The sequence below is a fragment of the Papio anubis genome, chromosome X, assembly GCF_008728515.1.
Source record: "Papio anubis isolate 15944 chromosome X, Panubis1.0, whole genome shotgun sequence".
Lineage (NCBI taxonomy): Eukaryota > Metazoa > Chordata > Mammalia > Primates > Cercopithecidae > Papio > Papio anubis.
In genome coordinates, this window is record NC_044996.1 from 104,201,682 (window position 1) to 104,224,334 (window position 22,653).

At 48.0% G+C, this 22,653-nt stretch overlaps 1 protein-coding gene across 1 annotated transcript; it reads left to right on the forward strand.

Moving 5' to 3' along the window:
- The first annotated feature begins 6,030 nt into the window (after positions 1–6,030).
- LOC101023520 (uncharacterized protein C4orf3 homolog) lies at positions 6,031–6,574 on the forward strand. Its single transcript, XM_003917596.5, has one exon. The coding sequence runs from the start codon at positions 6,064–6,066 to the stop codon at positions 6,262–6,264; it is 201 nt and encodes a 66-aa protein (XP_003917645.3). The 5' UTR covers positions 6,031–6,063; the 3' UTR covers positions 6,265–6,574.
- Positions 6,575–22,653: the final 16,079 nt, after the last annotated feature.

Below are 22,653 nucleotides of genomic sequence, written 5' to 3' on the forward strand. Positions count from 1 at the left end.
TATTTCTTACTATTCCAGTGATTGGATTGGGCAGTTCCTCTGCCAGTTTTGACTGGAGTTCCTCCTAAAATGTCTAAGATGGCCCCTCATCCTCTAATAGGCTAGATGAGCCTCCTTATATAGCACCTAGAGTTTTCTAAGAGAATCAAGGCAGAAGCTTCAAACTTCCTGACCTGTGAGAGTCCTGAGTCACTCCTGCCCCATTCTATTGACCAAAGCAAGTCACAAAGCCAGCCCAGACTAGAGAGGTGAAGGGAGAATGGAGAGGAGGAAAAATAAGTCTCAGCGATGGATGGGACGAATGAATGGCAGAGATTGCACAGTGGTATGTACACTAGGATGAGAGGAATTTGTGGCTTTTTTCTTTTTTGATACAGAGTCTGGCTCTGTCGCCCAGGCTGGAGTGCAGTGGTGCGATCTCGGCTCATTGCAACCTCTGCCTCCTGAGTTCAAGCCATTCTCCTGCCTCAGCCTCCTGAGTAGCTGGGATTACAAGTGCACACCACCATGCCCTGCTAATTTTTGTATTTTTAGTAGAGACGAGGTTTCATCATGTTGGCCAGGCTGGTCTCGAACTCCTGACCTCAAGTGATCCACCTGCCTCAGCCTCCCAAAGTGTGGGGATTACAAGCGTAAGCCACTGCACCTGGCCAATAGCCTTTCAACAATCTATTGCAGTTTGCTTCCATCAACATAACTTTTATTTCTTCCTTCCTTCCTTCTTCCTTTCTTCCCTTTCTTTTGAGATGGGGGTCTCACTCTGTTGCCCAGGCTGGAGTGCAGTGGTGCCATTATAGCTCACTGCAGCCTCAAACTCCTAAGTTCAAGCGATCCTCCTGCCCCAGCTTCCCGAGTAGCTGAGACTACCCATGCAGCATCACACCTGGCTAAATTTTAAAATTTTTATACAGATGGAGTCTCACTATGTTTCCCAGGCTGGTCTCAAAATCCTGGCCTCAAGTGATCCTCCCACCTTGGCCTCCCAAAATATTGGGATTACAAGCATGACCCACCACACCCAGCTCATTCATAACTTTTCCTTTTCATAAACTATAAATATATATATATATATATATATTTTTTTTTTTTTTTGAGATGGAGTTTTACTCTTGTTACCCAGGCTGGAGTGCAATGGTGCAGTCTTGGCTCACTGCAACCTCTGCCTCCCGGGTTCAAGCGATTTTCCTGCCTCAGCCTCCCAAGTAGCTGGGATTACAGGCATGCATCACAACGCTTGGCCAATTTTGTATTTTTAGTAGGGACAGGGTTTCTCCATGTTGGTCAGGCTGGTCTTGAACTCCTGACCTCAGGTAATCCGTCCACCTTGGCCTCCCAAAGTGCTGGGATTACAGGTGTGAGGCACCGTGACTGGCCTTTAATTTTATTTATTTATTTTATTTTATTTTTATTTTTTGAGGCTGAGTCTTGCTCTGTCACCCAGGCTAGAGTGCAGTGGTAGGCTCTCAGCTCACTGCAATCTCCATCTCCTATATTCAAGCAATTCTAATTCTTCTACCTCAGCCTCCCAAGTAGCTGGAATTACAGGCGCCCACCATTATGCCTGGCTGATTTTTGTATTTTTAGTGGAGACAGGGTTTTGCCATGTTGGCCAGGCTGGTCTCGAACTCCTGGCCTCAAGTGATCTGCCCACATCAGCCTCCCAGTGCTGGGATTACAGGTGTGAGCCACCATGCACAGCCAAACTATACACACACACACACACACACACACACACACACACACATATATATATATATATTTTTTTTTTTGAGACGGAGTCTTACTCTGTTGCCCAGGCTGGAGTGCAGTTGCATGATCTTGACTCACTGCAACCTCCACCTCCCGGGTTCAAGTGATTCTCCTGCCTCAGCCTCCCGAGTAGCTAGGATTACAGGCGCACACCACCATGCCCAGCTAATTTTTTTTTTTTTTTTAAGACGAAGTCTCACTCTTGTTGCCCAGGCAGGAGTGCGATGGCGCGATCTCGGCTCACAGCAACCTCCGCCTCCGCCTCCCAGGTTCAAGTGATTCTCCTGCTTCAGTCCCTGAGTAGCTGGGATTACAGGTGCCCGCCACCATTCCTGGCTAATTTTTGTATTTTTAGTAGAGACGGGGTTTTACCATGTTGGTTAAGTTGGTCTCAAACTCCTGACCTCAGGTGATCCGCCCGCCTTGGCCTCCCAAAGTGCTGGGATTACAGGTGTGAGCCAAAGTGCTCGGCCATGCCCAGCTAATTTTTGTACTTTTAGTAGAGATGGGTTTCATCATGTTGGCCAGGCTGGTTTCGAACTCCTGACCTCAGGTGATCTGCCCACCTCAGCCTCCCAAAGTGCTGAGATTACAGGCGTAAGCCACTCCCGACCAACTTCAAATGCTTGATACCTACCATCAAGAAGTTGTGTGCCGGCCGGGCGCGGTGGCTCAAGCCTGTAATCCCAGCACTTTGGGAGGCCGAGGTGGGTGGATCATGACGTCAGGAGATCGAGACTATCCTGGCTAACATGGTGAAACCCCGTCTCTACTAAAAATACAAAAAACTAGCCGGGCGTGGTGGCGGGCGCCTGTAGTCTCAGCTACTTGGGAGGCTGAGGCAGGAGAATGGCGTGAACCCGGGAGGCGGAGCTTGCAGTGAGCCGAGATCACGCCACTGCACTCCAACCGGGGAGGGAAGCCCCCTCTCAAAAAAAAAAAAAAAAAAAAAAAAGAAGTTGTGTTAGCACAAGTTAACGTTTAACGTTTTTTATCATCCATTTAAAATTTTGCAACAGTTCAAATTATATTTAAAGAACCTGGTAGCCAGGCATGGTGGCACATGCCTCTAATTCTAGCTACTCAGGAAGCTGAGGCAGAAGAATCACTTGAACCCAGGAGGCAGAGGCGGCAGTGAGCCGTGATAGTACCACTGCACTTCAGCCTGGTTGACAGAGTGAGACCCTGTCTGGAAAAAAACCAAACAAACAACCAAAAAAAAAACTAAGAATCTGGCAGCTCTTTATTTTGTGGACAAGTGGAATGTTTACATTTCTTATGTAATGTGAATTGACTTTGAATCTGAACATATCTTTTCCTATTAGACATTTCAAAACAAAGATGAAGGTCTAATTTGCAGAGGTATATGCATTATGAGAGCAGCCGTGCTGCATTTGGCTTGGGCACCATAAAATTACACACCAGCAGGGTGGGCGCGGTGACTCGCACCTGTAATCCCAGCACTTTGGGAGGCTGAGGCGGGTGGATCACCTGAGGTTGGGAGTTCGAGACCAGCCTGACCAACATGGAGAAACCCCGTCTCTACTAAAACAATACAAAAATTAGCTGGGTGTGGTGGCGTATGCCTGTAATCCCAACTACTCAGGAGGCTGAGGCAGGAGAATTGATTGAGCCCAGAGGGCGGAGGTTGCGGTGAGCCAAGATTGCGCCGTTGTACTCCAGCCTGGGCAAGAAGAGTGAAACTCTGTCTCAAAAAAAAAAAAGAAAATTACACATCAGCCACAAAAAGATAGAGGTTTCTGATCTGTGTGATGATGGTGTTTTAGGGCATAGTGTGGAGGTACCACCCTACCAGGCCACCTCTTCCCATCCCTATCTGTTGGCCACGCCTTGATCCGCCCTGAGCCTTTGGGAACCTGGAAGAACCTTCTGCCTCCAGCAGTTCTGTGGACCCTTGTCCATGATGACAAGGGGCACTGAAATAGTGTCTGATGGCAGAGCCCTCCTTGGCCAGTTGGTCACACGTGCTCACCACTTGTGGGGAGTGTGGGAAACACAGCCAGACTCTACCACACTGGGGTGCCCTCTGAAACATCTGGAGTTGACTATTCCAGGGACCCTGCCCTGCTGCCCTGAGAACAGAGGGAATCACCATCTCAGGGCTCCCTTAAGGACATGTTTTTTGTTGTTGTTGTTTTTCTTTTTTTTCTTTTTCTTTTTTTTTTTTGAGATAGGATCTCACTCTCTCGCCCAGGCTGGAGTGCAGTGGTGCAGTCCTGCAGCCTCAACCTCCCGAGCTCAAGTGATCCTCCCACCTCAGCCTCCCAAATAGCTGGGACCAAAGGCACGTGCCACTACACTCAGTTAATGTGTGTATTTTTTGTAGAGATAGGGTCTCACTATATGTATTAGTCCTGCTTTCAGCTTACTGATAAAGACATACCAGAGACTGGGCAAAGCCACAAAAGAAAAGAGGTTTTTTTTTTTTTTTTTGTTCTTGTTTGTTTGTTTGTTTTGAGATCTATCTCGCTTCTGTGGCCCAGGCTGAGTGCAGGCTGGATCTCAGCTCACTCACAAGCTCCCGGCCCTGGGTTTACTTCTATTCTTCCTGCCTCAGCCTCCTGAGTAGCTGCCCAGGTGCCCGCCACTACCGCTAGTTTTTGTATTTTTTAGTAGAGACGGGTTTCACCGTGTTAGCCAGGATGGTCTCGGGATCTCCTGACCTCGGGTGGATCCCGCCTGCCTCGCCTCCCCAAAGTGCTGGGACAGGCTTGAGCCACCGGGGCCACCGCCAAGAAAGAGGTTTAATTGGACTTACAGTTCCACGTGACTGGGGAAGCCTCACAATCATGGAGGAAGGCAAGGAGGAGCAAGTCACATCTTACGTGGATGGCAGCAGGCAAAGAGAGGAGCTTGTGCAGGGAAACTCCCCTTTTTATAACCATCAGATCTTGTGAGACTTATTCACTCTCACGAGAACAGCATGGGAAAGACCTGCCCCCATAATTCAATTACCTCCCACGTGGGAATTCAAGATGAGATTTGGGTGGGGACACAGCCAAACCATATCACTATGTTGCCCAGGCTGGTCTTGAACTCCTGGGCTCAAGCCATCCTCCCACCTGGGCCTCCCAAAGTGCTGGGATTACAGGCATGAGTCACCACGCCTAGCCTGTCATTTTCTTTTTTAATTTTCTTTCTTTCTTTTTTTTTTTTTTTTGAGATGGAGTCCCTCTCTGTCGCCCAGGCTGGAGTGCAGTGGTGCAATCTCAGCGCACTGCAACCTCTGCCTCCCGGGTTCAAGCGATTCTCATGCCTCAGTCTCTTGAGTAGCTGGGATTACAGGTGCCCACCACCATATCCGGCTACTTCTTTGTATTTTTAGTAGAGATGGGGTTTCACCATGTTGGCCAGGCTGGTCTCCAACTCTTGACCTCAGGTGATCTGCCCACCTCGGCATCACAAAGTACTGGGATTACAGGCGTGAGCCACGGCACTCGGCCGGGCCTGTCATTTTCTTACTATTACAGCTATCATTGGAATTATTGGACATCTGCTGATGCATAGCTGTGACCATTTTTTTTTCTTTTTTGTAGAGACAGGGTCTCTGTTGCCTACCTGGAGTGCAGTGGCGTGATCATAGCTCACTGCACCTCAGCCTCCAGGACTCAAATGACCTTCCCATTTCCAGCCTCCCGAGTAGCTGGGACAGCACAGGCGCACACCACCATGCCTGGCTAACTTTTTGTTAATTTTTTGTAGAGATGGGATCTTGCTATATTCCTCAGGCTGGTCTCAAACTCCTGGGCCCAAGAATTCCTCCTGCCTCAGCCTCCCAAAGCACTGGGTTTACAGGTGTGAGCTACTGTGCCTGACCAGAATATAAAGCTAAATTTCAAATATCTTTTAAAAACAAGAAAGAAAAAGAGACTAGGTGCGGTGGCTCACGCCTGTAATCCCAGCTACTTGGGAGGCTGAGGTGGGAGGATCACTTGGTCCTGGGAAGTCGAGGCTGCAGTCAGCCATGATTGCTCCACTGTACTGCAGCCTGGGCAATAGAGTGAGACCCAGCTTAGCTTCAAACTGTGTTTTAAAAACTTGTTTTCCTTTCCTCTTTTCTCCTCAGTCTCCAGACGTAGCTTTGAGACAAACTGCAGGTGTGTTTTCTTTGGTCTTACGATACGCGCTTTCAAACGCCCTTCCCTTTCCAACTTTACGCTCTCATGTGTCACGCGCACTTATTTACCTGGATGCTTGCTAAACTCACACCATGCTCACTTATCTGGTTATAGATTTCCTTAGAAGTTTCCGGAGCTGGAGTTTCTGGGATTGTTAGGAAGCTGCAGGAGCAAGATGGAGGTGGACGCACGGGGTGTTGATGGTCGAGATGGTCTCCGGGAGCGGCGAGTCTTGAGCGAGGGAGAGAGGCAGAACCTCGATGTGCGGCTTCGGTCTGGGGCAAACGGGCTTCCCAAACACTCCTACTGGTTGGACCTCTGGCTCTTCATGCTTTTCGATGTGGTGGTGTTTCTCTTTGTGTATTTTTTGCCATGACTCGTTTGCTGATATCTAAATTAAGAAGTTGGTTCTTGAGTGAATTCTGAAAATGGCTACAAACTTCTTGAATAAAGAAGACAAGACTCTCAACAGAAGAATTTCACATCTCCAAGGGACCCTTCCTTTCGTTTTACACTTTGTTACTAGTTTGCAGAACTCTATTAAATGGGTAGGATTTCACCCATTCCTAGATAAGTTGTTAAAATTAAACCCTTTGGTTCGTGTTTAAAAACTTTCCAACATCTAATGGCTTTACAGGGGCTGAATATAAAAAGCGTTTATACTTAAAAAAAAAAAAAAAAAAAAAGAAGTTTCCGGAGCTGAATTCTGACACGGACCAGATATCCCTAGAATTCTCTCCTTAGCAGGGGTTTACTTCAAGGCTGGAGTTCACTCTCAGCTAGAGATTGACTGTGATTGATTTGTAAGCTGGGTGCACTCACGATCGTGCTGGCCCCTTCAGCAGATGAAACAATAATTGAAAAGAAGTCACTGGAGCGAGACACGCCACCTGGCACCTCCTAGCCCCCCATGCCTCTTCCGCAGTCCAAGCCCTTCTTCTTAAACCAGGGCTCCCTCTCCAGAAATTGGAAAATGGCAATTTTTGGAAAGGATTCTGGCCAGTCTTCCCCTTGCTAGCAACGGATAGTGAAATTCACTTTCTTTTTAACACGCCTTGCTCTTATTTTGGCTTCTTTCTGCAAGCGGCATGCAACCTGACCCTCTTTCAGTCACAAGTCTAAACGAAATGGAATGGGAATGATAATAAGAAAGAGGATTTCAGCACAAATATGGTCATGTGATTGTAGCACTCTTTTTTTTTTTTTTTTTTGAGACTGAGTCTCACTCTGTCACCCAGGCTGGAATGCAGTGGCACGATCTCAGCTCACTGCAACCTCCACCTCCTGGGTTCAAGCTGCATTCTGTGCCTCAGCTCCCAAGTAGGTGGATTACATACCACCCAACACGTCCAGCTTGCTAATTTTTAGTACTTTTAGTACAGACGAGGTTCCGCCATGTTACCAGGCTGGTCTCGAACTTCTGACCTCAAGTGATCTGCCTGCCTTGGCTTCCCAAAGTGATGGGATTACAGGCGTGAACCACTGCACCCTGCCTGTAGCACTCTTATATTTGATATTCAAGAAGGAAACAATTGCATTCCCAAACAGCTAAATATGCATGTCTAAAAACGGAAGTCTTTTTTTTTTTTTTTTGAACTGTCACATTCTCTCCAAAGCCCATTCATCTCAGCATCCCAAAGCTGAAGCACAGCTTCTGTGAGTTCTGTAAGAAAGTGGTAACCACAGGGCACCATTGCCAGCACAGCACAGCACAGCACAACTGCTTATAAAACGAGACTTCTGACGCTGGCTGCAGCGTCATTTTCTCACCATCCTCACGTGGGAGAGAAGTTGTCTGAATGATCGCTAAGTCATGCTCGCTAAGTCAGTGCAGTAAGAATTGCACTGCTGAAGCTAAGTCCAGGACAGCCTCTGCTGGGGCCAGAGCAGACATGGCAATGAACTCCAAGCTGGGGCCTCCATTTGTTTTCTTTTTCTTTTCTTTTCTTTTTTTTCTTTTTTTTTTTTTTTTTTTTTTGAGATGGAGTCTCACTCTGTCTTGCCCAGGCTGGAGTGCAGTGGCACGATCTCAGCTCACTGCAACCTCTACCTCCCAGGTTCAAGCGAGTCTCCTGCCTCAACCTCCCGAGTAGCTGAGATTACAGGAATGCACCACCATGCCTGGCTAATTTTTTTGTATTTAGTAGAGACGGGGTTTTACCACATTGGTCGGACCGGTCTCAAACTCCTGACCTCAGGTGATCCACCCACCTCATCCTCCCAGAGTGCTGGGATTACAGGCATGAGCCACCATGCCCGGTCTCTCTATTTGTTTTCTAGCAAGCCAAAGTCTGAGTGGAAAAAACACAAACTCTCTTTCCTCTGGTCTCACACAACAATCAACACAGTAGACTTCTGTGACCCCAAAATATGTGGGGATATCTCCCCACCAGCAATCAAGCAGTCAGTTCTGCAGTGGACACCAACTGGGTGTCCTCCAATTCTATTCAATTCAATTCTGACACTCTCTACCTGGAGATAGCTTCAGATCCCACAGGTTGATGGCTCAGTCCCCAAGACTGCCCCCCACCTTCAGATGCCAATGGCAAGCCCCAGGTTGTGTCACCTGTGCTTCTGACTGACGGGCTATAAATTGGGGTTCCCACCACCCCTTCCTTTGGTTAATTTAATTTGCTAGAGGGGACCGGGTGCGGTAGCTCACACCTGTAATCCCAGCACTTTGGGAGGCTGAGGCGGGCGGATCACGAGGTCAGGAGATGGAGACCATCCTGGCTAACACGGTGAAACCCCGTCTCTACTAAAAATACAAAAAAATTAGCCAAGTGTGGTGGTGGGCACCTGTAGTCCCAGCTACTCGGGAGGCTGAGGCAGGAGAATGGCATGAATCCAAGAGGCGGAGCTTGCAGTGAGCCAAGATCACTCCACTGCACTCTAGCCTGGGCGACAGAGCGAGACTCCGTCTCAAAAAAAAAAAAATTGCTAGAGAGGCTTCCAGAACTCAGGGAAACACATTTACCAGTTTATTATCAAGGATATTACAAAAGATACAGATGAAGAGATACGTAGGGCAAGGTATGGGGGAAAGGGGTGCAGAGCTTCCATGCACCCTCTGGGTGTACCACCCTCCAGGAACCTCCACACGTGCAGATATTCAGAAGCTCCCAGAACTCAGTCCTTTTGGGGTGTCTTGTTTTGTTTTGTTTTTTGAGATGCAGTTTCGCTTTTGTTGCCCAGGCTAGAGTGCAATGGTGAGATCTCAGCTCAGCACAACGTCTGCCTCCCAGGTTCAAGCCATTCTCCTGCCTCAAGCCCCTGAGTAGCTGGGATTACAGGGATGCCCCATCACGTCCGGCTAATTTTGTATTTTTAGTAGAGACAGGGTTTCTCCATGTTGGTCAGGTTGGTCTCGAACTCCTGACCTCAGGTGATCCGCCTGACTTGGTCTCCCAAAGTGCTGGGATTACAGGCGTGAGCCACCGCACCTGGCAAAGGCCCATTCTTATAAGTAGTGCACGATGTTCCAGCCAACATTGTAATGGCACATTGGGCTTGGATGTTGTGATGCTATGAATATATATATAGGTTTTTGTTCACACTTCCTGGTTGATAAGCGCCATAGCCCTTGTTATTTCCTAAGTGACTAAAACAATAAGTATATATTTTAAAAGCATTTGGGCTGGGCGCGGTGGCTCATGCCTATAATCCCAGCACTTTGGGAGGCCGAGGCGGGCCGATCTCTTGAGGTCAGGAGTTCAAGACCAGCCTGGCCAACATGGTGGAAGCTCGTCTCTACTAAAAATGCAAAAAAAAAAATTAGCCAGATATGGTGGTGGGCACCTGTAATCCCAGCTACTCTGGAGGCTGAGGCATGAGAATGGCTTGAACCCGGGAGGCAGAGGTTGCAGTGAGCCAAGATCACACCACTGCACTCCAGCCTGGGCAACAGAGTGAGACTCCATCTTAAAAGAAATAACATATAAATAAATAAATAAATAACATTTGGCCTTTTGTCCTTGGTTCCTGAAGCAGCTTCAGAACAGCCTTCAGAGCCATAAAGGTGAAAGACAGTCTTTTGTCATAACATTGGAGTGTTTTAGGCCTCAGAAAACAGAATCTCTCTCTCTCTCTCTCTGAGCTTCTCCTGCCCTCCTTTCACCTGCTCCCTTTTCTCCCCAGGGCAGGCTGTATGTCTTAGTTCTTTTGCATTGCTATAAAGGGATTCCTGAAGCTGGTAGTTTATAAAGAAAAGAGGTTTATTTGGCTCACAGTTCTGTGGGCTATACAAGAAGCATGGCTCCAGTATCTGCTTCTGGTGAGGCCTCAGGAAGCTTCTAATCGTGGCGGAAGGGGAAGGGGATATGGCGTGTGCAGACCACATGGAGAGAGAGGAAGCAAGACAGAGAGAGCAGGGAGGTGCCAGGCTCTTTTTAACAACCAGCTCTTGTGGGAACTCAGAGAGTGAGAACTCACTCATTACAGTGAGGACAGCACCAAGCTATTCACAAGGGATCCACCCCCATGACCCAAACACCTCCCACCAGGCCCCACCTCCAATACTGGGGGCCACATTTCCACATTAAATTTGGAGGGATTAAGTATCCAAACCATAGTACCTTAGAAACTAAAATATACTCTAATATTCTCCTGCCTTGAGCCAAATAAACCTCTTTTCTTTATAAATTACCTGTCTTGGAGCTGGCTATAAAAAAATTCTCTGGCCACGTGAGGTGGTTCACCCCTGTAATCCCAGCACTTTGAGAGGCCGAGGTGGGTGGATCACAAGGTCAGGAGATTGAGAACATCCTGGCCAACATGGTGAAACCCCCGTCCCTACTAAAATACAAAAAATTGGCTGGGCGTGGTGGTGCACACCTGTAGTCCCAGCTACTCAGGAGGCTGAGGCAGGGGAATCACTTGAACTCAGGAGGCAGAGATTGCAATGAGCCAAGATTGAACCACTGCAGCCTGGTGACAGAGCAAGACTCTGTCTCAAAAAAGAAAAACAAAAGAAACGATCTGTCCTATCATGTGTGATTGTAGGTGTAAAAGTTGATCATACTTCAGCTGGGCGTGGTGGCTCATGCTTGTAATTCCAGCACTTTGAGAGGCTGAGGGTGGATCACTCGAGCCTAGGAATTTGAGACCAGCCTGGGCAACAAGGTGAAACCCCATCTCTACAAAAAATACAAAAAATTAGCTGGGCATGGTGGCACGTGCCTGTAGTCCCAGATACTTGGGAGGCCAAGAATCGCTTGAGCTCAGGAGGTGGAGGCTGCAGTGAGCCATGATTGCACCACTATATTCCAGCCTGGGTAATAGAGCAAGACACAGAGAAAGAAAGGAAAGAAAAGAAAGGCAAGGCAAGGAGGGAGGAAAGAAAAGAAAGGAAGAAAGGAAGAAAAGAAGAAAGAAAGAAAGAACAAGAAAAGAAAAGAAGGAAAGAAAGAAAGAGAGAGAGAGAAAGAAAGAAAGATCACACGAATTGGGTCATTCTTGACATACTCAGCTGAAACAGAGTCAGGAGGTCGGGGGAAGCAGTCCGGGCACATAACATTGCTCCAAAAAAGTAATTATCTGCAAGCCTGGCTGCTGAAACTGCTTGCTATGATCTGAAACCAGTTTTTTGTTTTGTTTTGCTTTGTTTGAGATGGAGACTCACTTTGTCGCCCAGGCTGGAGTGCAGTGGTCTGATCTCAGCCCACTGCAATCCCCACCTCCTGGGTTCAAGCTATTCTCCTGCCTCAGACTCCCGAGTAGCTGGGATTACAGGCGCCCGCCACCACGGCTGACTAATTTTTGTAATTTTAGTAGTGACAGGGTTTCACCAGGTTGGCCAGGATGGTCTCGAACCCCTGACCTTAAGTGATTTACCCACCTCAGTCTCCCAAAGTGCTGAGATTACAGGCGTGAACCACCACGCCTGGCCTTGAAACCAGTTTTATCTCATGGCTTCTGAAGCAAACTGCTGCAACTCTAAGACTAGTTCTACGCACTGCCGTCACTCTCCAATCAGAGCTTGCTTGCCATCTCTCTGAAACCTTACTAGTGCCAATGAGCTTCCTCAAAGAGCAATATGTAACATTTCCCCTTTCCATAAAACCTCTAACCTTCTCTTTGTTCTTCAGACATACTGAAGACCAGCCAGTCTGCATATATGCTCTGAATTGCAATTCTTTCTTCCCAAATAAAACGTTTTAATTTCAGATTTATCTGTATATTTTACTTGACTTCAGCATAGGTTATAAGACCTCCATTTCAGAAGAGATCCCGCCCCATACCTGGGAGGAGGGAATGCCACACAGAGAGGCCAAGAAGAATCTGAACAGACAGGCCTTGCTAGGTTTAGATCATATCCTTTTTGTCCAGTCACTTTTTTTTTTTTTTTTTTGAGACGGAGTCTCGCTCGTTGCCCAGGCTGGCGTGATCTCGGCTCACTGCAACTTCCGCCTCCTGGGTTCAAGCGATTCTCCTGCCTCAGTCTCCCAAGTAGCTAGGATTACAGGCACATGCCACTAAGCCCGACTAATTTTGTATTTTTAGTAGAGACAGGGTTTCACCATGTTGACCAGGCTGGTCTTGAATCCCTGACCTCGGGTGATCCACCCGCTTCAGCCTCCCAAAGTGCTAGGATTACAGGCGTGAGCCACCACGCCTGGCCCAATCACATTTCTAAATGGATGTCCATGCTTCATGCCTATCCAATGAAGTCTCCATAAAAGGCCAAGAAGATGGGGTATGGGGAGGTTCCAGAGGGATGAAAACATGGCGCCTGCAGAAAGGTGAACAAGAACTCATCCACAGCTGTGCACAGTGGCTCATGCTTATAATCCCAGCACTTTGGGAGGCTACGGTGGGAGGACTGCTTGAGCCAAGGAGTTCGAGACCAGCCTGGGCAACATAGGGAGACCTTGTCTCTACACAAAATACAAAAATTAGTTGGTAATGGTGGTGTTAGCTTGTAGTCCCAGCTACTTGGGAGGCTGAGGTGGGAGGATTACTTGAGTCCAGAAGGTTGAACCTGCAGTGAACCACGATCGTGTGCTAGATACAGTTCAGTGGCGTTAAGAATGTACTTAACGCCACTGAACTGTATACATAAAAATGGTTACAATGGCAAATTGTATGTATATTTTATCACAAGAAAATCTTTTTAAGGCCGGGCATGGTGGCTCACGCCTGTAATCCCAGCACTTTGGGAGACCAAGGCGGATGGATCATGAGGTCAAGAGATCGAGACCATCCTGGCCAATGTGGTGAAACCCCATCTCTACTAAAAATACCAAAATTAGCTGGGCGTGGTGGTATGCGCCTGTAGTCCCAGCTACTCGGGAGGCTGAGGCAGGAGAATTGCTTGAACCCGAGAGGCATAGGTTGCAGTGAGCTAAGATTGTGCCACTGCACTCCAGCCTGGCAACAGAGAAAGCTTTGTCTCAAAAAAAAAATCTTTTTAAAGAAAAAATACAATATTTACAATGCATTATTTACAATAATTACCCTTCCTGTGCCCCCACTCCTTCTCAATGCAGGGTAGCTCTTTGAATCAAGAGGGGCAGCCCTTGAGCCTGGGCTGGCCTTGGGACTTGCTTTGACCAGTTGAATACTTCACATTGTGCCTGCTCCGGGTCTCAGTGGCAAGAGACCTTGAGCTTGTCTGTGGTTTCTGTTCACTCTCCTGGAACCCCGCCGCCTCCCTTTGAACAAACGTGGGCTAGCCTTCTGGGGATGCAGAACCAGGCAGACGAACACGATCCGACCAGCTGAGGTCACTCCAGACCAGCCCGTTCGCAGCCAGTCTGGCAGATGCAGGTGGGAGCCATGTGCATCAGCTGAGCTCAGCCCAGATTGCCAGCCCTCAGCAGCAAAAGCTAAATCAACAGTTGGTGTTTTGGCTTCATGCCTATAATCCCAGCACTTTGAGAGGCGGAGGCGGAAGGATCGCTTGAGCCCAGGGGTTCAAGACCAGCCTGGGTAACACAGTAAGACCCCATATCTACAAAAAAATCAAAAAATTAGCTGGCCATGTCTGTGATCCTAGTTACTTGGAAGACTGAGGTGGGGGGAATCGCTTGAGCCCAGGAGTTCAAGACCAACCTGGGCAACACAGGGAGACCCTGTCTCTACAAAAAAATTAAAAAATTAGCAGGGCACGGTGGTGTGTGACTGTAGTCCCATCTACTCAGGAGGCTGAGGTGGGAGGATCGATTCAGCCCAGGAGGTGAAGGCTGCAGGGAGCTGTGATCGAGCCACTGCACTCCAGCCTGGGTGACAGAGCAAGACCCTGTCTCAACAACAACAACAAAAAGTTGGTGTTTTAAGGCCCTAAGCTTTGTGGGGGTCGGTTTTGCAGCAAAAGCTACCCGACTCAGAGTGGGATGACGCAGGTGATAAGGATTTTGCTGGCAAAGAGACTAACCCTCTTGAATTCTAGTTTCTCATAAATTGGAGAGCTCGAAGGAGGCTGGTTGCTAGTGGTTTGAGGGAAACTTTTTTTTTTTTTTCTTGAGATGGTGTCTTGCTCTGTCACCCAGGCTGGAGTGCAGTAACTTGATCTCCGCTCACTGCAACCTCTGCCTCCCGGGTTCAAGCAATTCTCCTGCCTAGGCCTCCCAAGTAGCTGGGATCACAGGCGCGCACCACCACGCCCAGCTAATTTTTTGTATTTTTAGTAGAGACAGGGTTTCTCCACGTTGGCCAGGCTGGTCTCAAACTCCTGATCTCAAGTGTTCCATCCACCTCGGCCTCCCATTCGGGCAGTGGCTCATGATTATAGGCGTGAGCCACCACGTCCAGCATGGGGGAAACTTTTACAGATGGCAGTTACCATCAATGACGCTGAAGAAGCTAGGACTTCTTGGAGGTCAGGGTTCCAGCCTTCCTGGTTCTTGGACATTAGAATCTAGTATGAAGAAGATGTGGTGAGTCAGAGAGTACAGAGCTGCGGACTTCCAGTCTGATGGTGGTGGGGATGGGGAACGGGGGCCAAGCTGGCCCTCCCAGCCTCAGACCTCCCGGATCCTGTGTGCCGCAGGAGCCAGCCTGCAGCAGTACCCCCCACCAGGCTGGGGTGCCCACTGTCCCCTGCCTTGTCATGCGTGCCAAGATGAATGCTAAATGTGGAGATTCTTACTCAGTGCTGGATTTCGCGCCTTCTGGCATTCAATACTAGCCTACTTTTTAATAAAAAAGAAACAACACTATTTTGGTGCTGTAAACCTATTTTTCACCATCTGGCATACCCGTATGCCTCTTATGTTTCCTCTTCTAGGTCAGCAAAAATCCTATCATGGGACCAGAACCTCGCTACCAAGGAGGATGTTATCATAGATTTCAGGGGACAAGGTGCCCCTCTTCAGGTTGCATCCACTTAACTTTGAGTAACTGACTTCTAAAAAACCTATTTCTATAAATGTCAGTAGAACAAAATGAAAGTTTAGCTCATGGAAATTAACATAAAAATGAAGGTTTGATTTTTTTTTTTTTTTTTTTGCATAACAGATGATGACAATCTTAAAATACCCGACAGACGAAAGAGGAAGGAAAACCACCCCTTCTGTCTGAGAGAATTGTGCAATAATGGCCCAAAGCAGTCCTCTGCAATTTATTTGGGGGTGACACTAAAGGAACAGAAGGTACTGGGGGAACCAATGGGAAAATTAGTTTAATTAGTAAAGTTAATTAGCAAAAATTCTCTTTGGAGCAAGCTTTGACTAAATCTATGATAATTTGGTGATTCTATGAATTTTCTGGAATATGTGTACGTGTGCACATTGGGGTGCGTGTGCATGTGCGATCATGCATGTACATGTGTGTGCATGCATGCATGGGGTGGACCCAGGTTTTGTGGTCCCTAAAGATTATACAATTTTGGGGAGCCCTTTAAAAAAAAAGAACACAGACCAAGCACAGTGGTTCACACCTGTAATCTCAGCACTTTGGGAGGCTGAGGCAGGAGGATTGCTTGAGCCCAGGAGTTCAAGACCAACCTGGGCAACATAGCAAGGTTTCGTCTTTATTTAAAAGAAAAAAAAATTAATAAAAATGTTTTAAAAACCACAAAATGTGAATGCAAAATTAGGTAAGAAAGGGATGCCTATTTAGAATTAGAAAGAAAATACAATTCACAATATTTTCAAAGTTGAGAAATACCTCAAATTTCACACAATTCAGAAAACTAACAAAGTTTTGCTAACTGCTTAACAAACCTCAATGGCACATTTTCCCCCTATAATTTTTGGCTGCATACTCTTTGATCACCTTTTCGTATGGCTACAATTTTTTTTTTTTTTTTTTTTGAGACGGAGTCTCGCTCTGTCGCCCAGGCTGGAGTGCAGTGGCTGGATCTCAGCTCACTGCAACTCCGCCTCCCGGGTTCACGCCATTCTCCTGCCTCAGCCTCCCAAGTAGCTGGGACTACAGGGCGCCACCACCTCGGCCCCAGCTTAGTTTTTGTATTTTTTAGTAGAGACGGGGTTTCACCGGGTTAGCCAGGATGGCCTTGATCTCCTGACCTCGTGTGGATCCGCCTCGGCCTCCCAAAGTGCTGGGGATTGGCAGGCTTGAGCCACCACGCCTCGCCTATGGCCACAATTTTGAGACGGAGTTCTGGGCTTGCTGCCCAGGCTGGAGTGCAGTGGTCGGATCTCAGCTCACTGCAAGCTCCACCTCCGGTTCACTTACTCCTCCTGTCTCAGCCTCCTAGTAGCTGGGACTGGCAGATGCTCACCACCACCGCTAGTTTTTGTATTTTATAGAGACGGGTTTCACCGCGGTTCGCCAGGATGGTCTCGATCTCCTGACCTCGTGATCCCCCTGCCTCGCCTCCCAAAGTGCTGGGATTACAGGCTTGAGCCACTGCTACTTTGGCCTATGGGCCAATTTTATAATAATATTTTCTAGGGAGAAGATAGAAAGATAATTCAGTTTTTGGCTGGGGGAGTGTGGCTCACGCCTGTAATCCCAGCACTTTGGGAGGCCGAGGCAGGTGGATCACCTGAGGTCAGGAGTTCGAGACCAGCCTGGCCAACATGGTGAAACCCCATCTCTATTAATAATACGAAAATTAGTCAGGCGTGGTGGTGCATGTCTGTAATCCCAGCTACTCAGGAGGCTGAGGCAGGAGAATCACTTGAATCCGGGAGGCGGAGGTTGCAGTGAGCTGAGATAGGGCCACTGCCCTCCAGCCTGGGTGACAGAGCCAGACTCCGTCTCAAAAATAAATAAATAAATAAATAAATAAATAAATAAATAAATAAAGATAGATAGTTCAGTTTTTGTTCTAGCATGGTTGATAGAAATTTGGTTTTCATTATTGATAGTTTAGAAAAATTTCAGCTTTACATTTTCATAATTAATAATTCTGTGCACATTTTTAGGATTGCTGTCAAATTTGGGAAAACTTCTATCAAGTTTCTTTCATATAAAAGCTGTAAGTTTTCAGGGCATGTCAAGGTTTCATGTTCAGGAACTAACCTTAAATACTCTAGATTGGCAATACTCATGAACCAATTTGATCTCCATTTCTTGCTGTAGAGATCTAGTCTATTATGAGATTTGTGTTATCTTTGTCAATGACAGTATTTTAGTCAAATCTGCACAAAATGTAAATGTTTTCCTACTGTGTTCATGTATTTCACTTCTTTTATTAAGTAGATTATTTAACAATCTAAGAGCCCATATATTACCTCTATTCAAAATTTATCTCTTCCTCTTTTGGTATGATCTGAAAAAACATTTTGGTACAATTTACTTCTCAGATGTCAGAATAGTTTCTATTGGATATATATAGAAATATTTGAAAAATAATTTCATCATCTAGTGAGTTTGCAATTATATTACTGCATTATTGAATACATATATTTTATATATATATATATATATATATATATTTTTTTTTTTTTTCCTTCTTCTTCTTCTTCTTCGAGACAGGGTCTCACTCACTCTGTCACCTAGGTTGGAGTGCAGTGGTGCAATCATGGCTCACTGCAGACTTGACTTCCTGAGCTCGAGTGATCCTCCCACCTCAGCCTCGGCAGTAGTACAGGCATGCGCCGCCACACCTGGCTAATCTTTTATTATTGTTTTTTTAGGGGTAGGGTCTTCCTACGTTGCCCAGGCTGGTCTCAAACTCTTGAGCTCAAGCGATCCTCCTGCCTCATCCTCCCAAAGTGCTGGGATTACACGCGTGAGCTACCACGCATAGCCTGATTATATTCTTAAGAGGAAAAACTTTCATTTTGATCTGCTTACAAGTTTTTGCATTTGATGGTTGGAAGAATTTTCCACGGATTAACTTCTGGTTCTGTACATTCCAAACCTTGCCGCTCCTCCACCAGCCCAGTCCCAGCTGCTGTAGTGCATAGTGTCATGAGGCCAGGTGGGCAGGTCAGACAATTCCTGGAAGTCATTCCTACCCCAGGATGGCCAATAATAACCATATGTGAAAACTATATGTGAAACGTATCCCATTTTAAAGGCCCCGAAGGGTCTTCTGCAAATGAGGGGCTCTGAGGGTTAAGCTTCATGAGTTCTGTGTATGTATGAGTGTGTGAGAGGTTTTTGTTTGTTTTTGAGACAGAGTCTCACTCTGTTGCCCAGGGGCTGGAGGGCAGTGGCATAATCTTGGCTCATTGCAGCCCCTGCCTCCCAGTCTTATGATCTTTTCTCACCAGGTCTCTGCTAGCTGGGATTACAGGCACTCGCCATTGCACCTGGATAAGTTTGTATTTTTTTTTTTTTTGAGATCTGAGTCTTGCGCTGTCAGCCAGGTTGGAGGTGCAGTGGCTGAGCCTCGCTCATTGTAAAGCCTCGGGCCTCCCGGTTCACGCCGATTCTCCTGCCTCAGCCTCCTGAGTAGCTGGGGCCTCACAGGCGCCCACCACCGCCACTCTCGCTAATTTTTTTTTGTATTTTTAGTAGAGACGGGTTTCACTGTGGTCTCGATCTCCTGATTCCAGGATCCTTCACTGCCTCCCAAAGTGCTGGGATTACAGGCGGAGCCATCATGCCTCGCAAGTTTGTATTTTTAATAGAGACAGGTTTCCAGCATGTTGGCTAGACTGGTCTCAAACTCTGGCTTCAAGTGATCCGCCACCTTAGCCTCCCAAAGTGCTGGGATTACAGAAATGAGATTTTGTTTGTTTGTTTGAGACAGAATTTCACTCTTGTTGCCCAGGCTGGAGTGCACGGCAGGATCTCTGCCTGAAACTCTGCCTCCCCAGGTTCAAGGATTCTCCTGCCTCAGCCTCCCGAGTAGCTAGGGACAGGCATGCACCACCACCGGCTAACTTTTGTATTTTTTAGTAGAGACGGGTTTCTCCATGTTGCTAGGCTGGTCTCAAACTCCCGACCTCAGGTGATCCTGGACTGCCTCCCGGCCTCCCAAAGGGATTACAGGCTCACTGCTCGCCGGATGTTTTCTTTTTTAAAAATTGTGCGGGCAGGGCCAGGCACGGTGGCCCACGCCTGTAATCCCAGCACTTTGGGAGGCCGGGCTGGGTGGATCACCTGAGGCTGGGAGGCCGAGAGCAGCCTGACCAACATGGGAGAAACCCCTGCCTCTACTAAAAATACAAAATTATTATCCGGGAGTGGTGGCACATGCCTATAATCCCAGCTACCCGGGAGGCTGAGGCAGGAGAATCGCTGGAACCCAGGAGGCAGAGGTCAAGGGAAGCCGAGATCATGCCATTGCACCTCAGCCAGGGCAACAAGAGAGGAACTCCATCTAAAAAATTAATAGGGCAGTAGGGCGCTGTGGTTTACACCTGTAATCCCACACACTTGAAGGCTAAGGGTATGGATCACCTGAGGTCAGGAGTTCACATCATTCGGCCAACATGGTGAAACCCCCGCCTCTACTAAAGCTACAAAAAAATTAGCCAGGCATGTTGGTACGCTTCTGTAATCCCAGCCACTGAGCTGGAGGCAGGAGAATCTCTTGAACCCTGCAGGGGGAGGTTGCCGTGAGCCAAGATCACGCCTACTGCACTTCTTTAGCCTGGGCAACAAGAGCCAAACTCCATCTCAAAAAGCTTAAAAGCTAAGAAATACAAAGTTAGCTGGCATGGTGGCGCCAGCGCCTGTAATCCCCGCTTACTGGAGGCTGAAGTAGGAGAATCGCTGATCCCAGCAGGCGGAGTTGTAGAGCCATATCGCCACTGCTACCCAGCCTGGGCGACAGAGACTCCATCTCAAACAAACAAAACAAAAAACAAAACAAAACAAAAAAAACCCAGGAGCCAACAGAATACCAAAGGGCCCAGCATGAGAGCGCCCGGATCTGTGCCTCCGCGTGAGCCCGGACTCCCTGTGACCTTGAACAGATCTTTTTTTTTTTTTTGGCATTTGCCTTCTTATATTTATTTCTTTTTTTTTTTTTTATATACTTTATATTCTAGGGTACATGTGCACATAGTGCAGGTTTGTTACATATGTATACATGTGCCATGTTGGTGTGCTGCACCCATTAACTCGTCATTTACATTAGATGTATCTCCTAATGCTATCCCTCGCCCCTCCCCCCTCTCCAGGGTTGTCCACTTTGCTTCCTCCCACCCCAACCCCCCCTGCCCTGACTGCGTCATGGGCCATGTCCCCCCCCCGGCCTCTAGAGGGCAGCATGTCCTCACTTCGGAAGACCCGGCTGTAGTCCCTGCGCGAGGGCGGCGGCGCTGGCTTGGTTGCTAAGGGGGCTTCGGAGTCTTGCTGCCGTCATCGCTCGGGTGACTGTGGGCGCTTTGCGCAGTCGTGCTCTACGCGAGAGGACGCCACCAGCAGGAAATATGTCAACAAGCCTGGCCTCGCGCAGGTGCCGCTTGGTTCCTAACGGATGCGCTTGATAGAACCGGGGCAGAGAGAGCGCCACCTCCCTAGTGAAGTTCAAGTTCGCGGGACTGTTTTCATTACCCACGACCCCCACGGGTCAAGGTCCTTTTGGCTTTGGGTCTGGGCACCTAAGGGAAGTAGGAAAGAGCTTGCAGGCCTGGCAGCTGTGGGCTGGGTAATATGACCACGGCGCTGGCAGTGCCACTGACCTCACCCAGAAACACACCATGGGGACTGGGGACTCAGGGCCCTGGCCCCTGCAGAGGTGTGTCAGAAGCCTTCCCTGCCATCAGGCCTCCCCCAGGGACTTTGCCACCCCATCAGGCTCTTGAAACACAGAACACTTCTCTTGATTTCGGGTGTCTGGCACCTGCTGGACAGGGGTGTTCATCAGTTAACACAGGGATGCTTGTGACCAGGTGGGACCGGGAGCCCGGGTGGGCACACCACCTAGAAAACAAGGCACAGCGCCTTGGCCAGCTGCTGTACCCTGAGCACCTATCCTGGAGGGCCTATGCAGGATCTGATGGGGTCTGAAGAGCCCCAATTTGGGGGTCAGGTTATGCACAGGGAGGGGGCTCACTCTCCCATGAGACCTCCTCAGAAGGTGGCTTTGCCTTCCACCAGGGAGCAGTGGGCATAGCTACTGTTTTCAATTTTATCTTTGATCCCTGGAACTCGGGGGCAGGAGGAAGCTGAGAGTGTCCAGGTCTCCCCTCCCACTGTCTGTGGGTAAAGGGGTGTGGTGAGGAGGCAGAAACGAAGGATCTAGGTGAGAAAAGCACTCTGATGAAATTGACTATTGTCAGCCCTTGTCAGCTGTGGTGTGCCAGGCAGAGGGTGTGTGTGCAGGTCCCTGGAACAATGTGCAGGGGAAAGCACATGTTTTTTAAAAAAATTGAGGCAGCTGGGCATGGTGGCTCATGCCTATAATTCCAGCACTTTGGGAGGCCAAGGCAGGTGGATCACTTGAGGTCAGGAGTTCAAGACCAGCCTGGCCAACATGGTGAAATCCTGTCTCTACTAAAAATACAAAAATTAGCAGGGCGTTGTGGCAGGTGCCTGTAATCCCAGCTACTTGGGAGGCTGAGGCAGGAAAATCACTTAAACCTGGGAGGTGGAGGTTGCAGTGAGCCAAGATCGCACCACTGCACTCCAGCCTGGGCAACAGAGTGAGACTCCATCTCAAAAACAAACAAACAAACAAAAACATTTATTGAGGCCGGGGTCAGTGGTTCATGCATGTAATCCCACACTTTCGGAGGCTGAGGCGGGAGGATCACTTGAAGCCAGGAATTCAAGACCAGCCCGGGCAACATAGGGAGAACCTATCTCTACCAAAAAATAAAAAGTAAAATTTTTTTTTTTTTTTTTTTTTTTTTTTTTTTTGAGATGGAGTCTTGCTGTGTCGCCCAGGCTGGAGTGTGGTGGCCGGATCTCAGCTCACTGCAAGCTCCGCCTCCCGGGTTCACGCCGTTCTCCTGCCTCAGCCTCCCGAGTAGCTGGGACTACAGGCTACCTCGCCCGGCTAGTTTTTGTATTTTTTAGTAGAGACGGGGTTTCACCATGTTAGCCAGGATGGTCTCGATCTCCTGACCTCGTGATCCACCCGTTTCGGCCTCCCAAAGTGCTGGGATTACAGGCTTGAGCCCCCGCGCCCGGCCCCAAAAGTAAAATTTTTTTATTAAAAATGTATTGTGTAGAGTGTAGGACGCTTGCCAGGGACTGGGAATGGTAGTGGGGGTGGGGTGGGGATTGTTAATGGGTACAAAAAAATAGAATAGCATCTGGTATTTATAGAATAAATAAGATCTAGTATTTGATAGCACAATAGGGTGACTATAGTCAATAATAATTTAATTGTACACACTTATGATCCCAGCACTTTGGGAATCCAACGCGGGTAAATCAGATTGCTTGAGCTCAGGAGATTGAGAGCAGCCTGGGCAACGTGGTAAAACCCTGTCTCTACAAAAAATAC